At 45.7% G+C, this 25781-nt stretch overlaps 1 protein-coding gene across 3 annotated transcripts in view; it reads left to right on the forward strand.

The window, feature by feature from the left end:
• Positions 1 to 25163, forward strand: part of LOC102241193 (U3 small nucleolar RNA-associated protein 14 homolog A-like) — a 70619-nt gene extending 45456 nt beyond the window's left edge. For all 3 annotated transcript variants that reach the window (XM_014534428.1, XM_005859791.2, XM_005859793.2), the window contains one exon: positions 22361 to 25163. In XM_014534428.1, coding sequence (XP_014389914.1) covers positions 22456 to 24813 — 2358 coding nt within the window. In that variant the 5' untranslated portion in view covers positions 22361 to 22455 and the 3' untranslated portion in view covers positions 24814 to 25163. The remainder of the gene's footprint in view (positions 1 to 22360) is intronic.
• Positions 25164 to 25781: the final 618 nt, after the last annotated feature.

The following is a 25781-nucleotide window of genomic DNA, read 5'->3' on the forward strand; positions in this document are numbered from 1 at the left end:
ATAATTCTGACGAATTTGGGAGCTCATGGCTGTTCGGCAATAAGGAATGAAGGTAGAAAAAAAACCCTGTGTGTTGGATGGTCTTGGAGGTGGTTCTGAAGGTGGTGACTAGATAAGACGCAGGAGAGTGGCCAGAGGCTGGAAGAAAGGGTGTCCCTAGGTCTGTCCCGTCCAAACACTGATGAAGCAAGAGACAGATCCAGGACCACCGAGGGCACTGCCGGGGCTCTAGTTTTTCTAGATGAAATGAGGTGAGTGGAAGCTCATGGTCACGCAGCTGACCTGGGTTTTTTCCCCCCGAAATAAACTTGATTAAGTAGATCCCTTATCCCTCAGATAGGTGGGCGCATTCCTAATTGTCCTTTGCATATCTCAGGAAGGTAGGTGTTTCTTCCTTCCCCCACCCCCAACTTTATTGAGATCTAATTGACAAATAACATTGGGTAAGTTTAAGGTATACAGTGTGATGATTTGATACACATCGGTATTGCAAAATGATTACCACAGTAAGGTCACTTAACATATCCATCACTCACATAATTACATTTTTTGTGTGAGTGGTGAGAACATGTAAGATCTCTCTTAGCAATTTTGAAGCATATAATGCAGTATTGTTAACTGTCACCACCATGCTGTACATTAGATCCCCAGAACTTACTCATTTTATAACTAGAAGATTGTGCCCTTTGACCAACATCTTCCCATTTCAACCATCCCCCAGCCCTTGGCAACCATCACTTTGCTCTCTGATTCTCTAAATACGGCTCTTTTTTTGGTTCCACATATAAGTATGTCATGCAGTATTTGTCTTTCTCTGCCTGACTTATTTCACTTAGTACAAGGTCCATCCATGTTTTGCAAATGACAGAATTTTTTTTTCTTTTTTTAAAGGCTTACCCACCTATTTTTTATTTATTTTTTTGTTAGTCCTCATTGGAGGATATTTTTTCCATTGATTTTTAGAGAGTGGAAGGTAGAAAGAGAGGGAGGTAGAGAGAAAGAAGCATTGATGTGAGAGAAACACATTGATTGGTTGCCTCCTGCAGGTGTGGATCAAACCTGCAACTGAGGTACCTTGACTGGGAATCGAGCTGTCGCTCTAACCACTGAGCACTCCAGGCATGTCAGGATTTTATTTTTTATAGCTGAATAGTATCACATTTTTTTTTATCCATTCACCTGTGGATGGAAACTCAGGTTGTTTCCATGTCTTGGCTATGATGAATAATGCTGCAGTGAACATGGGAGTACAGATATGTCTTCAAAACAGTGACTTCATTTCCTTTGTAGAGGTAGAAGGAAAGAGAAAATGTCTGAACTCATGATTTCCATTCTTTAATTATCAGAACCACATGGTTTTATTTTTCTCTTATACTTTCCCTTCCTATTAGTCATCAGAATTTACAATTACTAGTATGTATTAATTTGGGGTTATTTGTTGACTATCCATGTCTCTGCTATACTGAAAATGCCACAAAGGAGGAAATTTCTGTGGTCTACTGTTGTCTTTCCATATTGAGCACCTGGCATATAATTGGTTCTCAAAATATATTTATTCAACAAATGAATGACTGAATAATCCTGATAATTTGAGTAAAAGCTTTAAAAAATAATGGGAAGAGCCCTAGCTGGTTTGGCTCAGTGGATAGAGTGTTGGCTGTGGACTGAAGGGTCCCAGGTTTGATTATGGTCAAGGGCACATGCCTGGGTTGTGGGCTCGATCCCCAGTAGGGGGCGAGCAGGAGGCAGCCGATCAATGATTCTCATTGAATGTTTCAATCTCTCTCTCTCCCTTCCTCTCTGAAATCAATAAAAATACATAAAAAAAATAATGGGAAGATTCATATAAATTAAAGGATAATTGGGGTTGTAAAGTCACCTCCTCAGGGTGCATATCAACCTGTTGTAGTTCATAGAAATATTTCAGTTGAGTGTGAATCCCAGGTCCCTAACTGTTCTAATATTTTCTTCTGAAGGGATAATTTAAATTGGACTCCTGAGGCAGGAGGTGCTCTAAAGTATAGATAATGAAAATATCTTCCATTTGCTCACTTAGCAAGTATTCTTTGCTTCTAATAGAAAGGGGGAAATGTTAGTAATTTCTCTATAAAACAGAATATATTAAATTTGTTGAATATATTTAAGCAGAATATTCTTAAGGATAAATTTTAATAAATGGGTAAAGTTGGTATAATTTGGGAATAGGTCATTGAATAAGTAGTTCAAATTTGGTGAAAAGATCATTGAGCAAATGGGCTTCTTTTTACTCTTCTGGGTATCAAGCTCCCCCTGTCTTTTGGTTGGAGAGGCTTACGAATGTCTTTGTTACTGAAAAAGAGGACTGATGCACCCAGATGGTTTGGATGGTGCTCAGAAGTCTTCTGGCAGTTCTGCCCCTTTGGTTTCCTATCCTAGTGTTATGAACTGACTTGACGTAGTCTAATGCACAAACCTCAGGTTCAAAATTATAGCTGAACAGTATTGGTACCTTTTAAGTCAGAGATCACCATGAACGAACTTGTAGTCAGAGTTAGGTTCCTTGGTGTGGTAGGCAGATGCCTCCCAAGATTCCTGCCCCCTTATGGACATATCCCATGTAATCTACCCCCACCCCCAATCCAAGTGGGATCAACGAATAGGTTGGAATATTACTCCTATGATTAGGTTAATAAGGTCAAGTCTTATCCTTTTAAAATCTCCCAAGTAATTCTAATGTGCAGTCAAGGTTGAAAACCAGAGCAGTGGTTCTCAAAGTGTATTTCCAGGCCCAGGAGCATCTGGGAACCTGTTAATGCAAATTCTCAGGCTCCACCTCAGCCCTCCTGAATTAGAAACTGGCGGCGGGGCCTAGTGATCTGCATTTTAAGGACCCACCAGGGGCTTCTGATGTCCTATGGAGTTTGAGATCCTGTGCTGTGGGCATCTGCCCTCTACCAGACAAGCCTCTCTGGTAGTGGGGTGGGGGGAAGGGAGGAGGGAGGAAAAGGAGAGGCCTCTCTTTGGGGGGTTCTCTTCCCCACCGGCAGTGGCATTGCTTCTGAGTTTCAGCCTGCCTCTTCGAGTATCGAATGGGCATGTACACACTGTCACATTTGTCAGGCATATTTTTCAGCAAACAGTAGCATCAGACAATTTTGGCTTATGCATTGTTTTAAATAAAACAGAGGAATTTGCTAGCTTCATTTTCACTGCATTTCTTTTTTATTTTTTGGTATTTAATAGCACTGAAAGGGATAATAACTAGATAAAGCAAATTTTAAAGATACCCATTGTTGTGGCCTGACCCAGGTGATTTGCCTGTTCAGAAGGATCAGCTTCTTTTTGTTGAATGTTCATGCTTTCCAATGATTAAAGGTGGGTGAGGGCAACTGGTCTCCTTTCTCAAAACCTCACTTCTGGGTGATGTGTTACAATGCAAGCAAGTCCTGAACCAGATTCAGCCACATTAACAACAAAATAACAAACAAACAAAGCCCAACATAATAACAGAAAACAGACACAGACTGTGGATCTGTTTTGAAGTGCAGACCTTTTGTTCTTGGGGTTCTCCAACCCAGAAGGTTCACTTTGAGGCAAAAATGCCACAGGGTCCTGATCACTGGCTAAATGTCTCTGGCATCCTGGCATTTTGGGTGCCAGATTTTCCAAGGCATCGTAGGGTATTTATCAACCCCGGACCTGGGTACTGAAATCTACTACCATCCTCCCTCAACCACTATCCCCTAGTCATCAGGATTGCCCAAAACACACACACGCATTTTCAAACCTCTGATAAATATAGGGCTGATAGGATTAAACGAAATTCTTCACCTCAAGTATTAATCCAAAGGTGTTAGGTTGCTGGTTTTCATACCAGATTTTTAAAAATATTCCGTTAATTCAAGTCAGAGTGGTTCTGGAATAGCTCACATTTCACCAGTGAATCATTATTGCTAATACCCTTTGTGCTAATTAACAAGATCAATCTGCAGCTTCAGGTAGTGGTTATTTAAGGCAAGCACTTGTCACGGTGCTTGTGCAGGCACTGGAGTAGAGTGGGGCTCCTGATTAGGGTCTTTCAAATGCTAACCAGCCACCTCTGGAATGTGTATTCCTGATTAGGGCACTTCACATATTAATGAACCATTTCTAGGGAATATTTTAATTTACACCTCATATTTCTCACTATCTATGCTGATGCAAGTTCATGTAAATTACAGATGAGGTACTGTACCTGGAAGGGAAACTCATGGTGGGTGTGGAAATAGCACATGTCTGGTGGGTGATCAGCGGTGTGTGTAAGAAGGACTTGGGAAGTGCATTGCCTCTGACCTGGGATGTTGTGACCAGCTGCCCTGGTTTGCCAGAACAGAGGGGTTTCCCCGGATGTGGGGCTTTCGGTGCAAAAACCAGGACAGCCCAGGGCAAAGTGGGACGGTGGATCACCTGACCAGTGGCTCTGCCTCTAGAAATCTGTCTTAAGGTAATGGGCCAGGAAAGGTTACTTCTCATACTTTTAATGGGTGATACTTGTGAAAGTGCAAATTTGGACGCAATTTGAAGAATTAGCAATAGAGAATTCGTTGAATAAATGTTGGTATATCCATTAGATGGAATAGTTCCAAAAAAAACCCCTCACGCTCTATATTAGCTCAGGCTGCCATGACGAAACACCGCAGGTTGGGTGCTTAAACAATAGAAATTTATTTTGTGACAGTTCTGGAGGCTAGAAGTCCCAGATCAAGATCTGGCAGAGTCGATGTCTGGTGAGGTTTCTCTTCCTGGGTTGCAGAGAGCCACCTTCTTGCTGTGTCCTCAGGAGGCGGAGTGAGCAGCAAGCCAACTCTCTGGTATCTCTTCTTATAAGGGCACTAATCCCATTGGATTAGCACCCCACTTTATGACCTCATTTAACCTTAATTACTTCCTTCCCCCACATACAGTCACACTCGGAGTTAGGGCCTCAAATATGAATGTTGTGGGGACAATTCAGTCCATAGCATTCTCAAAGACCACTTTTGAAAAAGAAGAAATGTTCACAATATCTTATTGATTGAAGTCACAAAACAGTGTGTATGCTGATTCAGACAGTGTCTTAAAAAATAAGTATATGTGTCTATAGGAAGACTATTAAAGTAGAAATTAAGGTGATTTTAAGTTTTTTTATATAGTTTTTTCTATAGTTTTTTTTAATATAGTTTTTTATATAGTTTTTTATAGTTTTTATATAGTTTTTTCTATAGTTTTCTGTATTCTTTTTGTATTCCAAAAGTTTAAAAGGTTAACATGCAATACTTTTTACTAAGAAAATTGTAGCTTAAAAATACATGCTCTGGTTAGGTTGTTGCCAGACTAGGAGGAAGTGGGTATGATGCCTATTCAGGACTCAAATGGGGCCTAGGTTGGTGGTAACTGGAAAAGAACAAATGAAGAGGGAATCTGTAACGTTTGTGTAAACCTGAGTTGAATATTTCCTGTATAATTTGGCAATTGAATCTTACTGTTTATGAGAATGGGTTAAGCACCTAGTATCAGGAACTGACCACCGTGGCTGAAATCCCAGTCCTTCAGCTTGCTAGCTATCTGTCCTCCACAAGTTTTTCCCAGTCTTCATTGTATGTAGGACGGAAATAACAGTGGTGCCTACCTGTTGGCTTATTGTGAGGTTAGAGAGATTAGAGTAAGTTACTACATTAAAGGCCTTGGGAACATGTCTGCCAAGTAGAAATGTACTCAGTAAATCAGCTATTGTTGTTATTGTTATCTTTCTTATAAAAATTCCTGGCTTTGCGTGGTTGGTGTGGCTCAGTGGTTGAGCATCAATCTATGAATCAGGAGGTCACGGTTTGATTCCTGGTCAGGGCACATGCCCAGGTTTCAGGCTTGGTCCCCAGTGTGGGGTGTGCAGGAGGCAGCTGATCAATGATTCTCTCTCATCATTGATGTTTCTGTCTCTCTTCCTCTCCCTTTCTCTCTGAAATAAATAAAAATATATTAAATAAATAAACAAACAAACAAATGAAAAATTCCTGGCTTTGCATCTTAGGCATTGCTTAAACATTCTTTCTGTATATGGCTTTGGACAACATTCTTTGTTTTCTTGAGAGGGTTTGTTAATTATTGTTACACTTGTTAGACTTGATAAACAAAACCATAGGACACCCAGGTAAATTTGAATTCCAGATAAGCAACACATAATTTTTTTAGTCTAAGTATCCTATATAATAAAAGGCTAATATGCAAATTGTCCCCTCGGGAGTTCAACCGCTTGCTATGACGTGCGCTTACCACTGGGTGGGGGGGCACGAGAGCAGAACGGAAGAAGGTCCGGCTGGCAGCCGGGGAAAGGAAGGCCCTGATCGGCCCTGATCACCAGCCAGGCCTAGGGACCCTACCATGCACGAATTTCGTGTACCAGGCCTCTAGTGTTCAAATATTGCCTAGGACATACTTACACTACATATTTATTCATTATCTCAAATTCAAATTTAACTTGTATTCTTGTTCTGTTTTCTATCTGGCAATTCTAATTATTAGAGATAATGAGAACACCATTGAAAAGAAATCCAGCCCTGGCAGGTGTGGCTCAGTTGGTTGAGCCTCATCCTGTCCAGTTCGATTCCTGGTCCAGGCACATACCAGGTTGCAGGTTTGATCACTGGTTGGGGTGTATTTGGGAGGAAGCTGATCAATGTTTCTCTCTTACATCAATGTTTCTCTCTCTCCCTCTCCCTTTTTCTCTCTAAAATCAACAAAAGCATATCATAAACAAATAAACAAAAAAGAAATCCAATGATGAAGCTCTCTTAATCAGATCCATCTAAGCCAGTGGTTCTCAACCTTCCTAATGCCGAGACCCTTTAATACAGTTCCTCATGTTGTGGTGACCCCCAATTTCATTGTTACAAATTGAACATAATTAAAGCATAGTGATTAATCACAAAAACAATATGTAATTATATATGTGTTTTCCGATGGTCTTAGGCGACCCCTGTGAAAGGGTCGGTTGACCCCCAAAGGGGTCGCGACCCACAGGTTGAGAACCGCTGATCTAAGCCAAGCCCGCCCCTGAAAACCTGGTGCTGGCATTGCCTTTATAGTGAGGTGTGTGTGAAATAGCCTCTGTGTAGGTCCTAGCTTGGCAAGTGGCACATGGTACATGCACAGTAAATCAGGCAGGAGAGCCTGCCCTTTACTTAATTTGGGGAAATTACATAATTGCTTTAAGCTTCAATGTCCTCAAATGCAAAATGGGGCCAATAATAGGAAAGCCTGTTTCATTGTGAGAATTATGGAAAATGAAAGAATTCCTAGCCAGTGGGAAGCGTGGTTTCTGGGGTGGATGTGAGGGTGGATTTCAGAGGACAGGAGCAGGGAGGTGGGCCAATCCCAGTCCTCACATGAACAGATGAACAGAGAGGTTCATCTGATGGCTGCCACAGTCTGTCCTCATGATGTTTCTTCCCTGGAGAAACAGTAAAACAGCAGGAAAATGGTCTCCACTTCACTTCCCCTCTCAACTCTGACATGAGCACATTAATTGGTGGAACTTAACTTGGATGGCAAGCCCTAGCTACAAGTGAGCTTCGGATTATAATGTCTGTTTCCAGCCACTCTGAATGGGAATGGGTGCTGAGTGAGTTTGATGCTGCTCAGTCCAACAAAATGTTATGAAGGTAAAGGTTGCTGCATCGAGAGGGAGTTGTCCAGTTCCGGGTCTCTAGGATGCAGCATTTGCCTCAGTGCTGCTTGGGTACTCTTTGTGTTTGAGACCCAGCCTTGATTCTTTTCTTCCTCTACCTTCTCTCCTTTCTCCCTCCCTAGGGACCAGTCTCAATCTGACCCCCATTCTATGTTCTGAGACTTGGTTTTGTGTTGTCAGACTTCTCAGGATTGCGAATCTGAATTTCTAAGCATCACCTCTCCTGATGTTACCTACAGGTTGCACTTTTTCTTGTCCCCTGGAGCTCATCCGCTCTGGTCTTCCTGCCTCTGACATCCCGGTGAGCCTTGCTCAATTTGGCACGCCCATGGTTTATCCCGTCTTGCTATGGTTAAGGATTATGAAAGAGAAAAAGTCCTCATGGACTAAACCCAGGCCACAGAAATTTAAAGCCACAAAGCATGAGCTCTGGCCAGTATGTTCCTGGGGATGAGAGTGAGATGAGCATCTCAGCTCCAGAGGCCCACACTGTCAGCCAATCACTTTGCATATTAAACTGATCCTGAACTCGTTTTTTTTTTTTTAATTGTCTAAAGTTTTACATATGTCTTCTTTTCCTCGGTTGACCCCCTCACCGCCCCCGCCCCCCAGCACACACACACCCAGCCATTCCCATCCCGGGCAAGCCCCCACCGCCCCAGTGTCTGTGTCCATTGGTTATGCTAATATGCATGCATACAAGTCCTTTGGTTGCTCTCTACCCCCCACCTCCTCCTTCCCTGCCATTTGTCTCTGGATCTGTTCTTGTTCATCAAATTATATTGATCTGATCCTGAACTCTTAAGGACCAGCAGCCACAGCATTTGTTAAAATCACAATGTGTCCCTTCTGCTGCCAAAGATGGAGCTGTAATTTCCCCCTTTTCTCAAAATAAATATTTCACATGGTTCTGAAAAATTTTAACTGTTAGTTGTACCATCACCTCTCATTAGCCACTGGCAAACACAAGAGATAATAAAGCTTACTGAAAGGAAGGCATGAATAAGCACCAGATTCTAAATCTCCTGGGCAGTGACCCTGATGAGTCACTGAGTAGTCACCGTAATGTCATCTTGCAGGTTTTTGTACACCCGCCACAGAGAATATAGTAAGTGGGTCGGGGCTGTAAGAGAGTCTTAATGATTAATTTTCCACGTGCTTCTGAAAGTATCATTTTTTGACAAACAATACACATCAACTCTTTTTCTTACTAGCAAAACCATCAAGAAAATTCACTCTTCTTTCCATCTAATGATTCCCTCTAACTTTATGGATATCCAGGGATTGGTCTTCTTTTAAAATTATATCTAAATCCCTAGATATAATTAGAACACACTTATTTACTCTCCTTATGTATTTGATTTCAATTGTTAGCAATTGCTTTTTAATCATTTTATTCCATGGTGACATCATGGGGGAGATAACTGTTATTCCTTTTATTTACAGAGTAAATGCTGCTGCAGGGTTAAATGGCATGCCCCAGACCTCTGCAAGGGGGAGTCTAGATTGGAACCCAGCCTTCAGATTCTCAGCATGTCTTTAATAGAAAGGCAGGAGTCGGAAAATCACGACTCTGAATGGCAAAAACTGATCAGGAGAATGGACCCCTGCCTCTGAGCAACACCATTCCCTCTCTAAGACTTAGTTTCCTGATCTGTAAAATGGGCTTATCATGGGCCATTGATGTGAGGATCCAATAAAATAGTGGACATAGAAAGGTTTGGAGGTTGCAGAAAGGAGAGGCCCCTTCTCCCTGTCCCCCTGTCCTGTAGGATGGGTGTCTGGCTGCTCTCTGAGCAGGTTAAGTAGAGGGGTTTGGTTTTACCCTTTTCCAGGTGGGTCACTGTCTGTGGGTATCTGCTGCTGGGCACACAGTTGGCCACAATGAGGATGCTGCTCCTCTTCTCCATCTGGCTCAGACACCACAGCACTCAGCTTTTTTCAAAGCAAAGGCATATTGGTGCCCAGTGAACATTCAAGCAGGTGTTTACTGCAGGGGCTTCTGATGATCACTTCAAAATCTTACAGGCCATGGGGCAGGGGTAGGTGGATTTGGGGAGCAGGTCTCAGCCTAGCTACAGCTCCCCTCGGCTCCATCGCAGAAGGGCTGAGGCCTCACTGCTTCGAAGGCAGTGGGGAAGGACGGAGGGTGTGCCCACATGGAGGCTGTCCAGCTTGTGGACCTCCCCAGATCACTCCCCCCTCCCTCTGCTTCCAGCAGCCCTCTCCTCTGCCTGCCTATTGCAGTGCTCCCCTTGTTTCCCTCTCCATGCCACTGCTTCCCTCTCAACCTCTCCTGATGTCTGGCAGGTTTTGCATGGCCCTGAAAAATTTTAGTAACTAGTTTATACCATCACCCCTAATTGACCACTGCAAACACAGTTGGGGTAATGAATGTCAATGGCCAGGTTCTCCCAGAGCCTATGTGGTGCCTTTGTTCAAACCAGAAAAAGGAGCCCTCCTATGAGCAGGTGCCCTGCTTGGTACTGGGAAGTCCCTTTCTCGCAGAGGTGCAGTGCTGATAGGACGTGGTTTGGTCTGCAGAGAGCAGGCGGTATCTCAGCACCTTCTCCAGTTACCCCTCAGCCAGGGCTTTGTGCAGGGCTTTGTCCAGGGAGCTGGACAGCCACACACGAGGGCCTGTCAGTGGCTTTATGCTCATGTGCAGCTGAGACTGAGAGGAGAGTGTCTTTGTCAGGGCCGGGGCCTCTCCTTGCCCCTTGCATCACACAAGAGGGGAATTGAGCTCAGATTATATTAGATTAGATTATATTAATGAGGGTGTAGTGCGGTGAATCGTGACTCCCTTTCCCCAAAAAGATAATGTCCAGTTCCTAATCCCTGGAACCATGAATGTGACCTCATTTGGAAAAAGGGTCTTCGAGATGCAATTATAACGTAAGGATCTGGAGATGAGATCATCCTGGATTACCTGGGTGAGCCCTAAGTGCAACCACAGCTGTCCTTATAGGAGAAGGCATGGGAAGGTTATACAGAAGAAGAAGACGTGTGAAGAAACACAAAGAAGAAGGCCATGTGAGGATAGAGGCAGAGATCAGGGTCATGCAGCATCAGTCAAGGAGCACCAAATGACACCCACAGCCACCAAGGCTGGCACAGGCGAGGAGCAGTTCCCCCGAACCTCCAGGGGTGCAGTTCTGCCGACAGCTTCATTTCCAACTTCTTGCCTCCAGAACTGGGAGAAAATGAATTCTATTGTGTTAAGCCACCTAGACTCTGGTCACTTGTTACAACAGCCTGAGGAGACTAACACAGGGGCAAGGCTGGGGACTGAAGCGGGGGCTGGCAAGGGTGGGGTTTGAAGAGGGGGCTGGCCAGCGGTTCTCTCTCCCAGTTACAGCTGGTCCTCTCTGCAGCTTCTAAAACCAAGCACATTTTATCCTGCGGGCGGTCCTTAGCTTAATAAGAGAAATTATTTCCCCTCTTAACACAATTATTTTGAAAACTGACACAGACTAAGCATAACTTCTTGCCCCTCTCAATTTTATACAAGAAGGTAGAATTTCTCCTATCAACAGACTCTCTTATGAACTCACACCACAGCTTTGTTTTGCTAAGGGTGTTTTTCAGTCCCTGGCCCAAGTTATATCCAAACTACCCCCCTTTAACTTGCCCTTGGCAGTAAGAGAGAGGAGAAGGAAACTCAACCTCCCTTCAACAGTTTTAAGCACCCCTCCAGGCATTATTCATCTCTGTACCATCCAACTCAGGAAGTGGCATGCGGCAGATGGTCAGGAAATGTTTGTTAACCAGGGTGACCAACCATCCCGCTTTTCCCGGGACAGCAAGATTTTTTGAGACATCAGGCTTTCAGTGTTAAAACCAGAACTGTCCTGGGCAGCCCAGAAGGGACAGTTGGTCACCCTCGTGGACTGAACGAATAAACCACCCTGATCCCATTGTTCTTGGAGCAAGTCGCCCAATTTAAAGTTATTTAGTCCTGGTCCCCACTCCACCTCATTCCGGGGTTTCCAAGCCTCCCTGGGTCCTTCTTCCCGGGAATCCTCCTCAGGCTAGAACCCCTACCTGGGCATCAGCTCGGACCGGGCCCTGGATAATGTCTGCTGAATGTATAGTTCCAGTTCCCCTGTCTTGACTATTTTGTTCTCTGAATTCTTTCCTAGCTGGTTTTTCTCCTCATGCTCCTGAAATGTTGACCCTCTCCAGGATTCTGTCCTTGGTTCATTCCCAAATAGGTCATGGATGACCTCAAGAAATGAAATTAAAACAAAAAGACACACCACCTTGAATGCTATTACCGAGTCCTTTTTGCATCCAACATTCCATCTGTCAACAAACTCTGCTGATTCCCTCTTCTGCATAAATATTAAATCAGTTCCCTTCTCTCCATCCCCATGGTGGCTGCCATATGCCAGAACCTTATCATTCCTTGTCTGTTACTTAGATTTCCCATTTCCAATCTTAACCTTTCCAGTGTATCCTTTTTATAGTTTCAGAGTAATTGCTCTAACATGCAAATATTACTACATCTCTTCCTTGCTGAAAATATGACAAAGGCTTCCTGAGCTCTCCAGGATTAAGTTACAACTTTCTTAAACTGGCACATGTTTGTCCAACAGTTTGGCTTCATCTGTCCCCTTTAGCCCCTCTCAGACCCCACAGTCCTGTCTCAATGAATCAGTCCTTCTCCACCTATGACCAGACCCTTGGACCTCCACATCCCTCCCTCTGTGCTACTATCCCAGCCCCTCTACCTGGCTGCCTCCTGCCAGGCCTTCAGAAATCAGCTCACAGTTTGCCATGACCCTGTTAAGTGGGTGGGATGCCTCCTTTGTCCTGTACCAGCAGTGTGCCTTCACACTCTCATTGCACTCACCTGCCTGCTTGTCTCCCTTCTGTGGGTGAGCAACCCAAATGCAGGGCAATGTTCATTCACCTTTGTCTTCTCTCTCCACAGTGCTGGGCACAGTTTAGGTGCCTGTACTCGTTTATATAATGTCCCTGAATTCATGTCCACCTGGAACTTAAGAATAGGACTTTACTTGAAAATAGGGTCTTTGCCGATGTCATTAGTTACTAGTAAGTTGAGGTCAGACTGTATTAGGGTTGGCCTCTGAACTGTTATGATTGGTGTCCTTATGGGAAGAAAGGACAGGCAGGGACACAGACATGCACAGAGAAGACAGCCATGTAACAGCAGAGACAGAGATTAGTGATGCAGCAACAAGCCCAGGAACACCGAGGATGCTGGGAGGGAGGCAAGGACGGATCCTTCCCCAGGCCGTCCAAGGGAGTGGGCCCTGCCGACACCGTGCATTTGGACCTTCAGCCTCCAGAACTGAGAAGGAATACATTGCTGCTGCTTTAAGCCACCCAGTTTATAGTATTTTGTTATGGCAGCCCTAGAAAATGAATACAGTGCCAACATATTTGGTTGGCTCCATGAATGATCTAACCCCTATACCCCTTCCCACAGCCATTGGGAGAGACCCCTGTCAACTCCACGCTGGAATGTTCTGGCAGCCTTAGGATCGGTCTCCCCAGGCTAGCTGGATGGAGCAGCTCCATGAACTTGTGACTCCAAATGGGTCCTGTATTTAGACTGATCACCAGAGGATTGTTGCTCCTGGCCTGACTACAAGGTTACCTGCATCCTGGCGCTAAACTGTGTCACCTCCACCCTGAGCGAAGCTCCCGCGCAGGGCTCTGCTGGACACCCGCAGCGACCATGATTCTGGATGTTGCCGAGCTCGCAGTGCAGGCCACAGGCCTGTTTGTGCCCCTGCTTGCTAATGAGTGAGAGTCTGTGTGCAGAGTTCTGACACTTGCTTTCATTATAACACACGGAGACCCGTGGCCCAAGACCTCGTGCATGTACACAGTGAATGACAAAACTGACTGGGGTCAGTTCTAACCAAGCAGGTCATAGAAAGGACTCCAGTTTTGGAACAAGACAAATTTGTACTAAAATCCCAGCTCCTGCGTTGACAGCCTGAATCCCCTATAATGTTGCTTCAGAGGGTGGGGATGGTGGTCGGAGCCCATCACTGGGTTATCACTGTAATTAGAGATCACGCATGTGAAAGGCTCCAGGTGTCACAGATGCTCCCTGTTAGCTAGTACCTTGCCTACAGTCACACGGCTAAGGGGTGAGGTGCTGTCCGGGGTCTCAGCCCGAGGACAAGTCTCTTTTCCCCTGAAACGGAGACTGTGGCCTCTAACGAGGGCCTTAAGCATTAATTAGGCATCTGGAATGTGCCACCTTATGCACTTTCAGATACATTTTCTCCATTTATCCTCACAAAAGGTTTTTAGTTTTAGAATTATTATTAAAAACATTGGGAATGATGCTCAAAGAGGGAGTACAGCTCCCCACAGCTCTCGAGAGCAATGCTTCTCAACCTTGGCGCCAGGTGAGACATCTGAGAGCTTCGAAACATCCCCACGCCCGGGGATGAAACCAGCGTCTGATACAGGGCCCAGGCACCAGAACTTTAAGAAACTCCTTTGGTGGCTCCAAGCGCAGCCAAGTTTGAAGATCTGTGCTCTAGCGTTTACAGGTCACTGTCCCCCAAGTGAAGTGATTTGAACTTTTACTCTCCCGGGAGGACAGCAGAGCAGATGCCATTGCCCCCACTCTGCAGATGGGCAAACCAGGGCTCCAGAGGAAATTCTAGAAGGGCTTTGAGTGGGACCGAGAGTTCCTGGTTTGGCTCCAGTGCTCTGCCCCTGGAGTGGGGGGAGGTGTGCCATGTCCCTGACCTTGCAGGCTCCCTTTCCCCTGCGCCTGAGCCAGCTGCCTTGGGTCCATAGAACTGTGTACCGCTGACTACCAGAGGGAGGTTCCCAGGGTCCTACCTGGTGCCCACCACCTGGTCTCCCCGCCCCTCCCCTGCGGTTCCTGGGTTCCCTGCAGCACAGAGCAGAGGTGGAGTGGTTTTCCATCGGGCCCTTCAGGTCTGTTTCATTCCCGCTTCAGTTTTTCCATCTGCCTGTCATAGGGTGTATGGTACGGGCTTGTCTCTGCCAAAGGCCTTAGAGGCTCTGGAATGGAGAGAGCAGCAGGAGCCCAGAGTTCATTCTGTGGGGAGAGCTGGGCTTTTCCATGCATCACTCCCTGCACTCACCCCTGGGTTCTCATACCCCGCCCCCCACCCCCATGATTCCCAGGGGCCTCCAGCAGTGAAGACACAGTTCTGGAAAGCAGAAGGCTCTGACAGCCCCACAAATCAGCCTCCATATCCCCACCCCCAGACCCTCCCAGGACAATGCTATCAAGTCATCTCGAGCAAAGGAACCAGAACACCCCAACGTAGTGAAAGAGAACAGAGGCCCCTCTTTCTCGCTGCTGCTGCGATTTCAATAGAGAGCCCTTCTCAAGCAGGAAGAAGCGGTTCTTCTGGTGTGTCCCTGACAAAAGCTGACCTCTTCCTTGGCTGGTTTTGTAGGCCCAGAATCAAGCTGGGGTTATTTCCCCACCATCGCCATAGTCATAGCAACAGCTTTGATTAATGCAGTGGCCCATTAGAGGGATAATGTCAGCCCTAATCAGAAACGCCTCAAGTATCTCTCTTTGCATTTTGGTAAATGGCGTAATCACATTATGGTTCGATGTGTCTGGGAGCTGATTGCTGTCGTGAAAAGTCTGCCTGATTTTCCAGGTTAAGGGGTTTCAGGGGGCCTGAGATGCAGCTAATCACCATGTATTGTTGGGAGGGTTTGGAGAGAAGGCGGAGGGCAGGAGGCCGCCTGGTATTGCTGCCCTGCCCTTCCTTCTGGGCTGGCAGTAGCACTCTGGGCTGGTGGTCTGTCTGTTTGCAGGGATGTTTCCCTAAAGGAGATGCGCTGCAAGTCAGAGGGAGGTGGCTTCCACTGTTGCAGTTAAGCATAAAGAAAGCAGAGGCATGGCTGGGAAGGGCAGGCAGGCCGCTGAGCTGGGCTTGGCTGTTCCTGCCCCTTGTCCATCAAGAGTGTGATAGATAGACAGCCTCAGGTCATGCCACTGGGCCGGCCTGGAGGTAGGAAACGGCGGGGTGACATGCACTGCAGAGGCACATAATGAGTGTGGACTTGACTTTCATAATAGCTCTTGGCTGCTGCAGGCCCTGAAGAACCCGTGGAAGCTTCCCACTCAAGGTACATTCCTGTGCATCCTGGGGAGGGGAACTCCCCCCCACCACTCCCTGCTTTTACTAGCAGGGAAACCAAGGCAAAGAGCGGTGGCATCTCTCACCCCCTGTGTTTATATAGAGAATTGATGCTAGGCTCCACCTCCCAAGGGACCCTGCTTTTGTCTCTGCAAGTCCGTGGGCGACAGTAACAGTAAATCGTCCCCACCAATGTTGAAGGATTAAGAGGAGGACCTGAGGAAATATGCACTGAGCCCCCTGAGGCTATTTCTAGCTGCTCCAAGGAGGTTTTTAAGGAGGACTCATGCAGTTAACTATTTATGACTTTTCCGATGCGGAACAGAAATAGAAGGTGGCACCAGCTTCTCCAGCGCTCGGGAAGTAAAATCCTCACCGAGGCCTGAAACCACTCTGGGGCCATTAAATTTACTGTCTCTTGGACGACATATAATATCCAGCATAATGTTTTCATCCTTGGCCATGACACTAGTTTTTCTTCCAAGTATTGAAAATGATCTCAGGAGCAGCCGAGGAAACTGAGTCAGTGAGTGAGAGCTAGCCCAGAGTTGCAGGGCTAGTCTGTGGCCAAGCTCTAGTGGAAGCAGATCTCTTGCTACTTGGACCAAAGTTCACTTCAGAGGGTCCAGCTCAATGTCCCAGGGCAGGTGTGGGTGTGGGAAGTTCCTCAGGGGGACCCAGCCCAATGGACAGACAAGACACTATGACACCATGAGTCAACCAGTCTGTCTTCCATCTTGCTTTGCTCCAAGCCAACTTCCCACCTGGAGGAGTCAGTGTTCTTCCCAAGGAGATGTTGGATTAGACATGTTCAAGAACAGAGGCTCGCTGCCTGCCCTCAAGCCTCACAGACTGGTGTTGCATTAAGAGTAGGAGAGAATGAATTTCCCAGGCTAGGATGTGCCTCAGCTCTGGAAGGAACTAGCAATGTCTCCCCAGCTCTATAAAGCGTTATCGTGCCTTTCTAGTAGCCAGGTCCTTGATCATCTCTTCCTTTAAACTTAGCTGACCAAGGAATTGGAAATTAAAGCAAATCAAGGATGTGGGGCCTTCGCCCCACACAGCCAATAGCTTTAAGCTAAACCCATAAGAGACCAACATTTGTCTGAACAGAAAACCACAGAGGAATGAATTAACATTACGGTGAGAGTTTCCATCTGGCCCCTGCTGGCACCCTCACCACAGAAGCCGCCTGAGCTGGCACCCCCTCCCTGTTGGCTCAGCCTGATGCCAGTCCCTGAGCCAATCCAGACAGGCAAGATGTGTATTAATATTCTCCCTCCCTTAGCCCAGTCGACAGCTTCCCAGACCTGGGACTCAGGGGCCCAGCCTCTGTTGCTGCCTCCCTCTGCCCTTCCTTGTGTTTCCGCCCACAACCACATCCAGCTCTTGGCATTCCAGAGGTGAGCTCTCCACAGCCAAGTAAGCATAATGGACCATATGGATCTTCTTCTCTTTTTCATCCTCACCCGAGAATAGGTTAGAGAGAGAGAAACATCAATGTGAGATGTGCCCTGACCAGGGATCAAACCCATAACCCAGGCATGTGCCCTGACAGGGAATTGAACCAGCAACCTTAAGGTGCACAGGACGATGCTCCAACCAACTGAGCCACTCTGGCTGGGCTGGATCTTCTTGATGCCCACTTTGACATAACTCCAGTTTTAGCAGGGTTGCCTTTTAGCAATTTCTGTTGGCTACTCTGGCTCCCAGCACGCCTGGAATTTGGCCCCCTCAGACACTGCTGACTCTCCAGGACCAGTGGCTGTTGCTGGTCCGTTGACATTTGCCTCCTCCAGCCCTAGCTCACTGAGCACATGTGCAGCATCCTCATCACCACCTGGCACAGCACTTGCATGTTAGCTTGTTGGTCTTCCTCCCCCAGACTGTGAGCTCCACGAGAACAGAAATCTCATTTGTTTTCTCCTCATGGTATCCCCAGCACCTAGCACAACATAGCAATGTTTAATGCATATTTGATGAACGAAAGCATAAATAAAAAGGTGGCATCCCCTTCCTGTAGAGGGAATTGATAACTCGCTTGATTTTGCTAATGCACATCCATCTCTGTTTATTTAAACTGAAAGAGCAAGTTCAGGATTCAGCCCTGGCAGGGTTTTGTCACTTCTGAAGAGACAGTCTCTTTACAAAAACCTGTGCTCATTACAAAAGAGTTAGCATCATGAAATTGGCCTTTTGTTTGCTTTATAATTGTATTCAATTGCTAACCATCCTGCCAATTAACCAAGTATTTAGTGGCTTTCAAATTTTAAAAAAGTTATATTTTAGAGTTGGGTTGGAGGGGCAGTGACACTTGATTGGAGATGACAAGATGGCTCTGGTCACTTAGTGCCTATAAATTTTTGAGTGAGTCACAAAGTATCTCGAAGCCTTAGTTTCCTCATCTGGAAATTGTGGTAGTTGACTCAGTAATCACTAAGTTCTTTCCCAGGTTTATTGCCTCTATTAACCTATAATTCTGTTTCACTAATGCAAGTCCAAAGCATGCCCTTTCTGTCTTGTATTTTGGCCAAGTCAGAACTTGAGGGTGAAAGCCTTTTGCACATCTTTCAACATCTTGCCACCAGGTGGCAGGCGCGTGCCACAGACCTTTTGTCCCAAGCACAAAGTGTGAGCATCTTACCAGAGATTGAATTAAGATAGTAGCTTTCTAAGCTGGAGGCCAGAGTCTTTGAGTTTTTGAAATAGCAAACACTTAGTCTTGTGCAAAACAACAGTTTCAGGGGTACCAGGGACCATATCTAGGAATGAATGTTCAGGCACTCCGATTTATGTGGTTCAGAATTTTGAGGGCACCAGAGCTCAGCTCTTGGGTGTCTTCCCCTCACTCTTTATCTCAGGATGAGTCAGTGGACGCCCATCACCCCAGCAGCACCTGCAGTACTCAGTGTCCCATGAAGAGAATCATGTGCTGAGCCACAGTTGATGGATTTTATCCTGTTCTTTTTGTTCTTTCCTGTCTCCTTCCAGGAAGGAGATAAGGGATGCATTCAGGCAAAGTTGGGACAACTCCCTAAGTTCTGTTTTAAACTATTTGCCTAATTACAATAAAATTTTCCTTAAATACAAACTCAGAAAAAGACATTCCATCTCTCCTGGTCCCCCTCCGTGATTAATTTTGTGTATCAACCGGACTGGGCCAAGGAGCACTTAGATATTTTTGGTCAAACATTATTCTGGGTGTTTCTGTGAGATTGTTTTTGGGTGAGATTAACATTTAAATCTGAGTAAAGCAAATTGCCCTCCCTAATGTGGTGGGCCTCGTCCAATCCATTGAAGCCTTGAATAGAACAAAAAAGGCTTATCCTTTCCCGAATAAGAGAGAATGCTTTTTGCCTAACTGCCTTTAACTGGGACGTTGGCTTTCTTCCTGCCTTTGGACTTGAACTGAAACATTGGCTCTTCCTGGGTCTCGAGCCTGCCAGACTTTAGACTGGATCTGCACCACAGACTCCTGCGTCTGCAGCTTGGAAACTCATCCCACAGACCTTGGGACTTGTCAGCCTTCATCTTCATGTCAGCCAAGTCCTTATACTAAATCTCTTTATATACAGGGCATCCCAAAAATGTATACATACTTTCACAGCTGATAGCTCAATTTTGAAAATGAAATGTATGTTAATAAACACTGCCTTTATAATTATTCAAAATGTATATATACTTTTTGGGGGATACCCTATATAAATATAAACACATATATATGTATGTGTGTATCTATATATCTCCTGTTGGTTCTGTTCTCCAGAGAACTCTGACAAATGCACCTCCTAATTGGATATTCGTCACTTGGTTGTGCACATACATACACTGAGCACCTACTTTGTGCCAGGCCCTGTACTAGGCTTCGAGAATAGGGAAATGAACAAACTGAATGTTCCCTGTCTCAGGGAGCTTCCAATCTACTGAGGGGGATAAACAATCAAATACTCACACAAGTATAAAAACAAAGCTACAGCAAGTGCCACTGAGGCTGGAGTGGCTGTTGGGAGTCCAGGAGGAGTAAGGAGGAGAGACTCAAGTTGCATTATAGCCAGGAGCCACACATTTAAATTTAAGTTAGTTAAATACAAATGTTAAAACTTCAGTCCAGTGGCTAGCTGTATTTCACCTGCACAGTTTCCACATGTGGTTAGTGGCCCCCCCAGTTCCCTCTACAGTGGGGGAACTCTTGATAATCCTTTTGACTTTATTGACAGCTGGAACTGGCCTGTGTGAATTTTAGGTCAGCATCCTGAGGTAGGAATAGAATTGGCCTAACGCGTCTTCTTTAAGCAAGGCCACACCAAGGCATGGGCTCCTAATCTGTAGGAGAGCCCATTGGAGGTTGGGGTCCACCCTTATGTGTGCCACTTGGTACAGAGCCTGACTATGCCTGTTCAACAGGGACCTGCAGTAGAAGGTGTGAGTGAGCCAGGTACCCTGGTACACAACTTGTCCAACATCTACTTCTTTGACTTTGTTCCTAATTTCTCCCCAGTTCTCCTCCCACCCCCTGTCATCAGTAGCCCTGGAATTGATTCAGCCTCCTTTATTTTCTTATCTGTAATCAACTCTTTACTTCCCTTCATCACCTAGTACAGTGCCTAGCACATAGCATGTATTCAACAAATATTTGTTGTTTCAATGTCCACCAGCCAAAGACCTTCAGGAACATACCTTTAGTTAAATAAATGTAGGTTTATTTAGCTTGCTCCAATGAGGGAGAATACATGGTGTCTTGGTAAGAGAGTATCAGAGGGGTTTATTAAAAAATTTGGGCTTTGACAAGGTGATTGTAAGGAAGGGCTAGAGAAATAGGAACTAGTATTGTATTAGATACTCTCAGGGAGTAGGAGTAATTCAGCAGTTTGGTATCTCAGAAATCCTGTTCAGGAATTAGAACAAAATGAGGCTGAAGATGTCTTTGGCAAGAAAGCAACAATCACTCAGAAATAATCTGTGGGGGGGGGGGGGGGGACGCGGATTACAGTATGGCTTTGCCTTTGTTTGGTTATAAACTCTATCACACTCTGACAACAGGGTTGATTTCCACTTTTTCAGTTAAATTTGAAAAAATAGCTGAATAAATATTTAACTTTACTCAAATGTAGAAGCAATTGCAATGGTTTTTAAACCTGCCAAAGTGACCTTTCACCTTATCTATCTTTTGGGTAATTGCTTTTTACTGACTTGGAACAAAATTGGCCCTTAGTTTAATGATATTACATAGATTCATCTGATACTCGATCTACCATTTTGGAAATAGTGATATCTGTTTTTCAAAATTGGTATTATAATTTTGATTGCCCATTCAAGGATACTCTGGAGTTGGTCATTATTCCTCTTCAAATGTGGTCCCGATATCATCTACATGGAACTCAGAACAATGAGTCAATTACTTCCTGAGTTTGCAACACCACTTTCCTGTGACTCGTCTTTTCCTCCAGGAGTCACCTTACCCCATTGTTCACATGAGCTGTTTTTAAGCAAGTGTACCCCTGGCCTGGCATGCATGCAATTGATTTTTAGAATCTGAATAAAAAACTCATTTATCCTTCCAACACCTTACTCATTTTTACCCAATATTCTAGAAGGTTGGAAAAAAATACCTATCGTATTTGTCATCGCTCTGACTTTTTGTCATTTGCAACTTGGTTAGCATCTCTTCTCTGCACTTCACTCATAACATTGACCAAAAATTGAACAGGATACCTGGAAGAACAGAATTCTTCCAGCCTCAGCTAGTCATCAACAACACTCTTTGATATGGTTGTTGGTCTCTTTTCAGTATGCTTAACCAGCCACATTTCTCAGAATGTGCATGAGTAGAAGAGCTTTTGGCAACTGTGCATTTGGGAAAGTTACTGCAGCACAGGGAGGCTCTCAGCGGGTCGGGTGTTGGGAGGAGAGGAGTGGGAGCAGGGAGACCAGTGGGGTTAGAAAGAAGTATCCAAACTTGAGGTCATCAGTTCTTAAACTAGGGTGGGGTGCCTTTGGAAATGGACAGGGAGGTGTTGTTGCTACAAACATTATGAAAGGAAAAGTCAGCACGTCTCTATAACAAATGAGTATGGGAAGAAATGGAGAAAAGAGGAATTTAGAGCCTGAGTGCTTGGATGGTGTTGTCATAACTGGAAATATAGAAGCCTTGGAGGGAAGCTGTTTGAGGCGACAGTTAGATGGTGGAGGGAATTCTTGCTGCAATGTAAAGGGATTTTATGGTTCAGTTGATTGAAAGGTAGGTTAAAAATATTTTGAAATGCCAGAGGTTTATTTGTATTAACTGTTGACAATATAGAGGGAGAGGTCGAAGATGGAGAAGAGGTTGGGCGTGGCAGATGAATAAGGTCCACAATTGAGCACAGGCATGGGCATCAGAATTCAAATGGGCAGGAAGGGAGGTCTGTGGATGAGAGCACATTTTAGAGCTTCATCTCTAAGGGCCTTTGCAACTGCTGTTCCCTCTGCTCAGATGCCTTCTCCACATATTCTCATGGTTTTTCCTGTAGATCACAACATGATGGTCTTTTTTTTTTTTTTTTAATTTCAGGCCTCAGCTCAAAGGTCTCCTGCTCACAGAGTCTTTCCCTGACCAGTCACCTGTCACCCAGACCCGTTCCAATCCGGGACTAGCCCTGCCCCAGAATGGTCCAGGACCTCCAGGCTCCTGACTCTCACAGGAAAGAATTCAAGAATGAGTCATGGTGGGGGATACGGGCTGCAAAGAGCCTTCTGGCTCTAAGGGAACAGGAAGAACTAGAAGATTTGCCAAATGACTACCCCTCAAGCACCAGTGAAGATGAGGGGGACAGTGGTGGAGAGCGAAAGCATCAAAAGCTTCTGGAAGCAATCAGTTCCCTTGATGGAAAGAATAGGCAGAAATTGGCTGAGAGATCTGAGGCTAGTCTGAAGGTGTCAGAGTTCACGGTCAGTTCTAAAGGATCAGGAGAAAGGTTAGTCCTTTCAGTTCTGCTTGAACCTGTTAAAACTTCATCCTCATTGGCCACTGTGAAAAAGCAACTGAATAGAGTCAAATCAAAGAAGACTGTGGAGCTACCCCTTAACAAAGAAGAGGTTGAGCGGATCCACAGAGAAGTGGCATTCAATAAAACCTCACAGGCGCTCTCCAAATGGGATCCCATCGTTCAGAAGAACCGACAAGCAGAGCAGCTGGTTTTCCCCCTGGTAAAGGAGCAGTCAGCCTTCGCTCCCATGGAGCATGTGCTCAACGCCTGGAAGGCAAGAACACCCCTGGAGCAGGAGATTTTTAACCTCCTTTGTAAGAACAAGCAGCCAGTGACAGACCCTTTACTGACTCCTGTGGAAAAGGCCTCTCTCAAAGCCATGAGCCTGGAAGAGGCTAAGATGCGCCGAGCAGAGCTTCAGAGGGCCCGGGCCCTGCAGTCTTACTATGAGGCCAGGGCTCGAAGAGAGAAGAAAATCAAAAGCAAAAAGTATCACAGAGTTCTGAAGAAAGGAACGGCCAAGAAAGCCCTAAAAGAGTTTGAGAAGCTGCGGAAGACCAATCCTGCTGCTGCACTGGAAGAACTGGAAAAACTCGAAAAGGCCAGAATGATGGAGCGAATGAGCCTTAAGCACCAGAACAGTGGAAAATGGGCAAAGTCAAAGGCAATTATGGCCAAATATGACCTGGAGGCTCGCCAGGCTATGCAGGATCAGTTGGCCAGGAACAAAGAACTGACCCAGAAAGTCCAGGTGGCCTCCGAGAGTGAGGAAGAGGAGGGAGGTGAGGAAGAAGAGGGTGATCTCCTTGTCCCTGATGCAGTGAATGAGGCACACATGACTGCAGATGGACCGAACCCCTGGATGGTCAGGAATCACTCTGATGACGCAAAAGAGGCTGAAATCCAGAAGGACTCTGAACAACTTCCAGAGCCCATGGCCAACGAGGCTTCTGAGAGTGAGGAAGAAGAAAGACCAGTGGCAGAGGAAGAAATTTTGTTGAAAGAATTTAAGGAAAGTCAGTCACTTAGGAAAATGTCGGGGCTCAACCAGGACACCAAGCCAGTGGGCAGACAAGAAACAGAAGATTCTAGCACCCAGGAGGTGCTATCCAAACTGAGAGGACTGTCTCAGAAACTCAACAAGGACAACCATCAGTGCAGGAAGCAAAACATGGGTTCAGTGAGGACTGTTTTGTCCACCCAGAGAGAGGGACCTGCTGGGGAAGAAGAGGAGCCCCTGTTGCTACAGAGGCCGGGGAGAGCACAGACTCTGGAGGAGCTAAAGGAACTGAGCAAAGAAGGATGCTTTCAAAATGAGGATCTTCCCAGACCTGCGTTAGAAGGGCAGCAGGTGGAGAGGAATAATCAGCCTAGTGCTCCCAAGAAGAAAATGAAGGAGCAAATGATTGACCTACAGAACATCTTAACCACAAAATCTCCTTCCATGAAGTCTTCGGCTGTCCCCACGATAGAGGAGTTGGAAGATGAACAAGAGAGAAAGCAAAAGCAAATGATAAAGGAAGCTTTTGCTGGTGATGATGTCATCAGAGATTTCTTGAAAGAGAAGAGAGAAATAGTGGAGGCGAGTAAGCCAAAGGACGTGGACCTGACTCTGCCTGGCTGGGGCAAGTGGGGCGGTGTGGGCCTGAAGCCCAGTGCCAAGAAGAGACGCCGGTTTCTCATTAAGTCACCTGAAAGTCCTCCAAGAAAGGACAAGAATTTACCAAATGTGATTATCAATGAGAAGCGAAACATCCATGCAGCAGCTCACCAGGTGCGGGTGCTTCCATATCCATTTACCCACCATCAGCAATTTGAGAGGACCATCCAGACCCCTCTAGGATCTACATGGAACACCCAGAGAGCCTCCCAAAAGCTGACTACACCCAAGGTTGTCACCAAGCCAGGACATATCATTAAGCCTATAAAAGCAGAGGATGTGGGCTACCGGTCTTCCTCACGGCCGGACCTCTCTGTCATACAAAGGAATCCAAAACGACTCTCCATACATCACAAAAAACAGCTGAAGAAAAACTAAAGATAGAGTTGCTGGAGGAGTGACATCTTGGTGCCCAGAAGCAGGACCCTAGAGTGCTCCTCCATTGGCCGGGTTTTACTAGTACTACAAGCTACATGATCAATTTCAAAATTTGTTAGCACACATATTAGGAATAAAGGCATTTTTATCTATTAAAAAAAAAAGAATGAGTGAAAGCCAGTTTTGTTCAGGTAGAGAAAAAGAGTTAGGATGCGGGTTCCTGGAGACAGGATCAGGGGTTGAGCTGCCCACTGCCCCTTTGGTTGCAAGTCTCTCAGGGCGTCGCTGTGAAAGTAGCAAAAGTACATGTCCAAGTGGAATGGGTGAACTCGAGAGTGAGTTGTGTGCTGGGTCAGTCAGTTCTTGGGATAAAAAAAAAGAATGAGTCATGGTGAGAGTGAAAGCCAGTTTTGTTCAGGTAGAGAAAAAGGGTTAGGATGCGGGTTCCTGGAGACAGGATCAGGGGTTGAGCTGCCCACTGCCCCTTTGGTTGCAAGTCTCTCAGGGCGTCGCTGTGAAAGTAGCAAAAGTACATGTCCAAGTGGAATGGGTGAACTCGAGAGTGAGTTGTGTGCTGGGTCAGTCAGTTCTTGGGATTTTATGTGTTTCCAAGGGTGGGTTGTTTCTGAACTTTGTGGCTCTGAGTTCTGACTCGGCCTTCTGTGTGTGTGTGTGTGTGTGTGTGTGTGTGTGTGTGTGTGTGTCTTGTTCCTAATATGTTCGGTTCTAAAAGTGTCATGGTGTTCTTCCTCCTCTGCCCTCCTTCTACTTGTGGTGCCAGTTTTCATTATGATGATGGTATAATGAGCTTTGAGGCCAGTCTCTTACAAGTTTTTTCTCCATCTTGGATGGATCTGGGTTTAGCTAGTCCTTGTTGCTGTTGTTGACTTCTGTGACCCTGGAGGGGTTTCCTGTCTGACTGTTTCCCTATGATCATGCGTGGAGGTGGGGATCCTGGTGAGTGGACC

The sequence above is a fragment of the Myotis brandtii genome, unplaced genomic scaffold, assembly GCF_000412655.1.
Source record: "Myotis brandtii unplaced genomic scaffold, ASM41265v1 scaffold13, whole genome shotgun sequence".
Taxonomy (NCBI): Eukaryota; Metazoa; Chordata; class Mammalia; order Chiroptera; family Vespertilionidae; genus Myotis; species Myotis brandtii.